The sequence below is a fragment of the Pteropus vampyrus genome, unplaced genomic scaffold (assembly GCF_000151845.1).
Source record: "Pteropus vampyrus isolate Shadow unplaced genomic scaffold, Pvam_2.0 Scaffold67, whole genome shotgun sequence".
NCBI classification, from domain to species: Eukaryota; Metazoa; Chordata; class Mammalia; order Chiroptera; family Pteropodidae; genus Pteropus; species Pteropus vampyrus.
The window spans coordinates 3,992,253-4,000,013 of record NW_011888848.1 but is presented as its reverse complement, the minus strand read 5'-3'; the positions used below and the strand labels follow the sequence as shown (position 1 = coordinate 4,000,013).

The window sequence follows — 7,761 nt, the reverse complement described above, 5'->3', positions numbered from 1 at the left end:
TTTATATTTATGGCCTTATGGATTCACTGAGATCTCCTGAAAACTTTTTTAAATAAAAGTGATAAAATAGTGCCCTTAAATATCACTACAAAGCACTTTGTCATCATGCTATGTACAAATACTCATTTAAGAAACCCCTAAAGTGAAAAAGTACAAATATCATGAAGGACATTTTAAAATAAGATTATCATCTTCACCTTGTTTTTGAATTCTCCATCAAAAGCAAACTGGTTTTCTGGTTTTCCTTCTGGCACCTTATATAATCTAAACCAATTAAGTGTAGCTTCCAAATAACCTGGTTTGTACTTCATAACATCATCAATATCTGTAAGTGAAGAAACAAAAAGACTTTCTGTTAAAAATCAAAATTCATTCCTATGAGTAGTACAGCACTGGACTGAGGGAGCCAGAAAACATGGGGTCTGGTCCTAGGCTGCTAACTAGCAGCATAATCATCAACATGTGCCCTATCGCCTCTGGACTTCTGGCTTTGCATATGTAAAATATCAGTCCTTCACTCTACAAACAATTCTTGAGTACCTTCAGACATTGTTAGCTACAGCAGATAAGCAGATGAAGACAACACAACGAAGGACAACAAAGTTCTTTTTCCTAAAGGAGCTCAGAGGTATGTGCAATGGACTACTTAGAGGATGGGAAGTTACATCAGGATCAGTGCTTTAGAAATATTAAGCTAAAGGAACACTGATCATAGAATGGAGAGGGCAGTACCTAGAAGAGAACATGCTAAGGTTGGATGAGAAGGGTTTCATGCACATATATACCAAATATTTAGTCAGTCTCTCTTTCATTATGTGTCAGACACTGTTCTAAAGAGTGAAACAGAACAGTGAGCAAAATGAGTCTCTGCTCTCATGGTGTACACAGCTGAAAAAGACAGACAACGAATAAAGAAACATACATAAGATGTTAAGTGCAAAGTGTCCTATGAAGGAAAACAAGGCAGAGCAAGAAAGAGAATGAGGACAAGGCAATTTTAAAAAGGGTAATACCTGGGTGGTTCAGAGATTTTAATTTCAAAATATATAATCATACACAGGACTTATTTTTTAAAGTTCTATTACCATGTAAACAGCTTAACCAATACATTTTGAGGACATTCATTTAAATATAATTGAAACTATTACTGTATTAATAGACCACTCCCCTAAAAGGTCCCCAAAGAATGTATCCTTTCCAATAGGTATCTATTCAAAAAGTATAAGAAATAACTAGACAAAACTAGAAGTCTTTACTCTCCACCACACTGTGGCTTAAGGCTTAATTTAGCATATAGTCCTTTATGCATCATATATTACGGCAAATGACAGACTTGGTAGCACTTAAAGAATTAGAAAGTTATAACTAAAAACAGAAGAAGACACCATGCATAAGACGATTTAAAGATCATAACAGTTTCAGACTTGCTCATCCAAGCCTTGTGGGACTACCTCACAACAGGATAAGGTAAGCATTTTGCAGGCATGGGTTAAACAGACAGGAATTATCCTTTTGCTTTTTATGCCTGCCTTTTGCCTGTTAAGTAAAGGTTTAGAAAGAGTTACATATGCCTCCAGAGGCCAGATGTTTCACATAAGTGAAACTGGGGAGGCGGGAGAGAGATAAGGCAGAGACCATAGGAATGACAGAGACCACGGCAGACACAAGATTGAGTGAATATGCAACCTAACGGCACTCAAATTAATATGTCAATGACACAGATCTAACTAAAGTAATTCTGGAGCAAAGAGCAGAAACGTTACAACTAAGGGGAAAAACAATCACTTGAAACCGAACACAGGCTACTTGCTCTATTAATCATAGTCAATACATATTTATTGAATAAAATGATGGAAGATGTTTAACATAATGAATTCTTTTTAGTATTGCACACGGTATTATAGTTCTTAAGTCTTTGTAAAACCCCAAATAGGACACTTAATAAATATTTCACCTAATACATGTTGTTTTCTCTTCAAATTCTGATTATTTTTTCTGCTTATCTTATTAAAAGAGCTTCTTTACAAGGTGAGCTTTCTATTGCTCATTTTCTTACGTCCTATCTCTATTTTTGCTAAAATTTAAAAAAAAAATCTGTAAATTAACTAATACTAAGTTCCTCCAACTCACTGTTTTCTGATTCAGAGGGAAAAAAAAATTTAGTTCACTTAAGGTAAGCAACCACAAAGGCACTTTAAATAAATAAGTTTCTATAACTTAAATCTGATTTATGACCTCATCATTGTACCTTACCCAATCTGCCATTCTCTGTCCTATGTATAAACTTTTTTTTGGATAACTTTTTAATTCACTGACTTCAAATAAGAAAGGAAAAGCAAAGTTATCTATCTCAGCTTAGGAGGCTCTCTCGGCAGATGTTACAAACAGGACCTGTTAAGCTAAGACATTAATAATAAAAACCAGAAAACTTAATAATGCCAGTAAGAAGTGGAACTCTCCAAATACAAGCTAAACGTTTTCATTCTTAATTCATTAATTATATCCTGAAAAAAAAAAAGCTGCATTTTCACAAAGAAAAACAAAAAAAAAATTAAATAAGCAATTTAAACATCTTTAAAACCTTAAGAGCAAATGCCTCAAGCCAAAATCTTATAAGCAATATCAATAATTAGTTCTGAAAATATGCAAAATTCTACCTAAAATTTATAAACTGCTTTAGAGTTTATAAAAGACTTTTATATAAATAAACTTGCTTGTTCCTCATAAAACTCTTGAGAGTTGAGAAGAATCAGCACATTCATATGAAACATAAGACAACTACAGCTAAGAAAATGTAAAAGATTTGCCAAAATTGATCCAACTCAATCATGGTAGAGCTAGTACAGGAGTCCTCTCACACCCCATCATTGTAGGATACCTCTCAAGACCCCAGTGCATGCCTAAAAGCACTGGTAGTACCAAATCCTCTATCTATCATGTTTTTGTTTTACCTATACAGACACACCTATGATAAAATTTAATTTATAAATTAGGCACAGTAACATATTAAAAACAACAACTAATTATAAAATAGAACAATTATAACAATATACTGTAATAAAAGTTATGTGAGCATGGTCTCTCTCTCTCTCTCTCAAAACATCTGATAACCAATCTGGTAACTGAGAGTGGGTAGCACATATACATACAGCATGGAGACACTGGACAAATGGGTGATTCACGTCCTGGGCAGGATGGTGTGTGATGGTGCAGATTTCATTATGCTGAACAGCACACAGCTTAAAACTTATACATTGCTAAATTCCAGAATTTTCTATTTAATATTTTTGGACTGTGGTAGACCTCAGGTAACTGAAAATGTGCAAGTGAAACCATGGATAAGGGGGTACTACTGTGTTATATAAATACGAGTCTTCTAATACCCCCAATTCCGCTTTTTCTTCTATACTGCACTGTAATATTGTCACAGGTTTTATTTACACTAAAAGAATACAAGTGTAGATACATTTTATTTTCATTTTCTTTTATTGTGGTAAAATATAAATAACAAAATTTACCATTTTTAAGTATATAATTCAGTGGAATTCAGTATGTCTACATGTTGTGCAAAGATCACTATTATCCATTCCCGGAATTTTCTCATTAGATATATTTTTTACAATATATGTTAGGCAGCAATTCTGCAGTGGTCATTCCCACTCTTGGAAATTAACTTACAGTAAAATTTCTAATATGGATAGTTATATAGCTTATTTTCAAAATGAACTAGTCCAACAATAAAAGAATAATCTAGAAGAGCTCTTTTATATAAATTTATTTGTTTTAAATTACAAATCAAACTTTTCATTGAGATCTACTTGATCAATTCCCTAGACAGTTAATAGACTTCCTTTAAAATATTCTAATTGATATCTAGAATAGTCTGTATGCTGAATCTGGTACACTACTCTAAAATAAAATCCACACTTAACTGGAAACCAGTTAAATTTCAGCTTTTGCAAGCATCAAGTATTTATTTCCAAAGCATTTATGCCAATTGCATCTTTTGTTATAATTATGAGATTTAATAAAACATTATATAAGGTAGTGGTTTTATCAGTATAAAAGAGATTTTGTTTCTATAAAATTAATTTGAATGTTTTGAAGGAATTCAATAAAATAGGTTGCTAAAAATATCTGCTGTTAAATGAGGCATAGATAAGAAAACTTTAAAGATGAGAAAAAGACAAAAAATCTACAATTATGCATGTAGACTGATCTGCAAGTGAGGTGGGAAGAGGAATTTAAATATGAGAGTTCAGGGGCAGTCTCTGATAAATTGTATTTTAGTAAATTCTTGGATGAGATATGAGAACAACTCATTCAAATATCTAAAAGAGCCATCTTGGGAGGAAGTTGGTTAGTACTAATATTCTAAAATATGAAGAATACAGTAAGAAAGCCCTGTGTTTAGAGCAGAGTGAAGGAAGAGCATGTTAGAAGATGAGATCAGAGAAGCAGTCATAGGCCAGTCACATATGACACTTAGGGCCATACCAAGACTTTGCCTTTTACTTTGAGATGGGAAACCATTAGAGCAGCGGTTCCTAACCTTTTTGGTACCAGGGACCGGTGCTCCTATGAGAATCTAATGCCTGATGATCTGAGATGGAGCTGAGGTGGTGATGCTAGCGCTGGAGAGTAGCTGCAAACAGATGAAGCTTCACTTGCTCGCCTGCCGCTCACCTCCTGCTGTGTGGCCCAGTTCCTAACAGGCCATGGACAAGTACCGGTTCATGGCCCAAGGATTGGGGACCCCTGCATTAGAGGGTTCTGGGCAGAGGAGCACATGTTTTAGGAAGATTTCTCTATCTGTTGTGTAGAGAAAGAAGTGGAAGCAGAAAATTCAATAAGAGGCTACCGAGAGGATCCACACAGGTGACATCGATGAAGGCTTAGATAAAAGCAGTTGTATGAGGTGGTGACAAATGGTCAATTTGGGGTATCTGTAGAAAGTAGAACTAAGAGGAATTATCAATAAAAGAAAAGAGTAAAAACAACAAAAACTAGTAAAGATGAAGCTTAAATAAAACTTAAAGTATCAAAGGCTAAAAAAAGACTAGTCTGTAACATTAAATAAAAGCAGTCACCTAAATATGTTATCACCTGAGTTTTTTTTAAAAGGCTTCATAAAAGTTATCAATTTCTGACAGTGTATAGTCACGATTTACTTTATTACAGAGCTATTTTCAACTTTGAAAGTTTGATCAACAAAGATTACAGTCTCAAGAGAATATTTATATTAAAATTAAAGACAGATTTATAAATAATCAAAGTTCTAAAGAAATCCATTGGAAATTTTATAAATTTATTAAATTAGCTAAAAGGGCAAAACAGAAGATAATAATGGAATATAGTAACAAATTTTAAAGGTCAATTTGGTTTTCCCAAGTCCAGAGCTCTCCGTTTACTATTTTTATTAACTAATTTTGAATAAGGAATTTATAAAAGCAAAGAAATTAATCTATCTTAGTCAAAGCCTATGATTCTATCTCTGTAGATATGAGAGGATCATAACACTTTCTATTCTTTATAACACCCTTTTTCTTCATCAGGGATAGTGTACGCCTTTTATGTAATCAAGTTTCTTTTAAGTATAAACCAACTCAGTTGTTTCTAAAACCTAAGAGAATGTCACAGATTGTGATGTACTAAGGGAAATAAAAATTGTTTGTGAATTTTCTTCCTATTCTTTTTATATAAAAAATACACTCTCTCACACTAGGGGTAGTTTCTAGTCATGTGTGTCTGCCAAGACCTCAATTTTATCCGGATTTCGAAATCAAACATACTTTAAGACAATATTCTATTTTTTTGCCAAATAGGCCAATAGTAATAATGTAAATGAGGTAAAATTCAAGTTGACAAGATTAATTTTATATATGCGACCTATGAACAATATGAGAGAGATCTAAAGTATGAGATCTTTTTAATATAGAGACATATTAAAACAATGAATTTTAAAAATGATTATGTACTAAAACTAAGAAAACATTAATTTGAAGCATGAGAAAAGCATGACAACATATTCAGTAAGTACAATACAGTAAATCTCAAGATTAACAATAAAAAATTTTAAATGACTCTCCAACCCACCAAAAAAGAACTATATCCAGTCCCTTAAACTAGATATAGAATTAAAAAATTTAAAAACAAACCAAAAAAGGAAAACACACTCTCACTTAATAAAAAACATCCTGTTTGGAATTAGATAGCACTAAGTTCAAATTCCAGTTCCGGCACTCATATATTGTGTCAGCCTGGGAAAATACAATACATGGTCTGTTTCTTCAAATATAAAATGAAGAAAAAGAAATCAAGGTTGTTGTGAAAATTAAGTAATATATGAAAATCACCTAAAAAAATTAAAGGTAAATTTTAACAAATATTAGTTATCAGCCCTTCAATCCCCTAAAACCTTGTCCATGTGATGCTGCCAAAGTTATACCCAGAGGCAAACCTATAGCCTTTATCTTTATATCTTTATGCTTTATCTCTAAAAAAATAAATCAATAAATATGAATTAATGACTTAGAAAATTATTAAAATATTTTCATTAATGTTGACAGTTACTGTATTTTTAATGTGCATAACTCTACTGAAAAATCAATGTAGCTAGAAATAGATATGAACACTGTAAATAAGCACTTAATGTAACAGGCATCTGGACATACATAGACACACATACAAATTCATAACCTTTTTCTATAAACTTTTTTTCTTTATGGTAAAGATAAGCCTCAAGTGAATTTTAAATTAATTTCTTATTTAAAGAAAGACATATTTGCCTTTACTTTTAATATTATTACAATTTAGTTCCTACAAAGTTTTCATTTCTAGCATGCTTAAATTAAATAACCATTTTTTAAAACATTTGGAACAGAGGGAATATATAAATAAAACTACTTTTATTTCTGAAATAAGTCTTTCACTCAGTTCAAGTATATTAACCAAATTAATAGCAATTAAAAAGAATGCTAAGCTATCTAAAGCATTTTGCTTTACAGAAAACAGAAACTTCTGATAAAGATGAGGCAATGAATTCATGTTTCAACACATTTCTCAAGTTATCCCGTAACAAGATAGATAACTTATAAAAAAAAAAAAGAAAACCAAAATACTCAAAAAGGTAAGCACACTGCATACTCAATATGGAACAAATTCCTGTCACAGATGACCATTGTACATATTGGATTTATTGTACATATTGGAATATTTCTGAGACTCCTAATCAAGAGGAAAAAGAGTCAAGAGAAATCAATCCTGAGGTGACCCATGCAAACAAGGATTTTAAAGTAGTTATTATGAATATGTTCAAGGACTTTCAGGAAAATATGGTCACAATGCATTAACACATGGAAATCTGTCAGGAAATAGAAACTACATCTCCCAACTAAATGCATATCGAAATTGTTATCAAATATTCTACATCCAAGATTAGAATATCCAACTAGTAAAAAAAGATTAATGGAATGGTTCTCAATTTGGAGGAACTTATCAGAATCGCCCACTGAGTTTTATCAAACCATAACATTCCCATTTCTAACCTCCCACTCACATGCTCAACTTGAGAACCACCTGTACTTCCACGAGGAAGATCTAAAGAAAAAAACTAAAATGCCATTTTTATCTGGATTATTTCCACCAAACCATATAATGAAATGAGGAGAGCATATAATCAGCTGGACTTATCATTTTTATTTTTAGATAAAAACTAGTAACATAAATGTAGTGCCATATCTCTTTGCGTGTATTATTTAA

The 7,761-nt window shown here is 32.2% G+C and overlaps 1 protein-coding gene across 4 annotated transcripts in view; it reads right to left on the bottom strand.

Annotated features, from left to right (window-relative positions):
• The window catches only part of PPA2 (pyrophosphatase (inorganic) 2), a 76,805-nt gene that overhangs the window by 24,539 nt on the left and 44,505 nt on the right, over positions 1 to 7,761 (bottom strand). For all 4 annotated transcript variants that reach the window (XM_011361490.2, XM_011361493.2, XM_023531374.1 and 1 more), the window contains one exon: positions 198 to 325. In XM_011361490.2, coding sequence (XP_011359792.1) covers positions 198 to 325 — 128 coding nt within the window. The remainder of the gene's footprint in view (positions 1 to 197; positions 326 to 7,761) is intronic.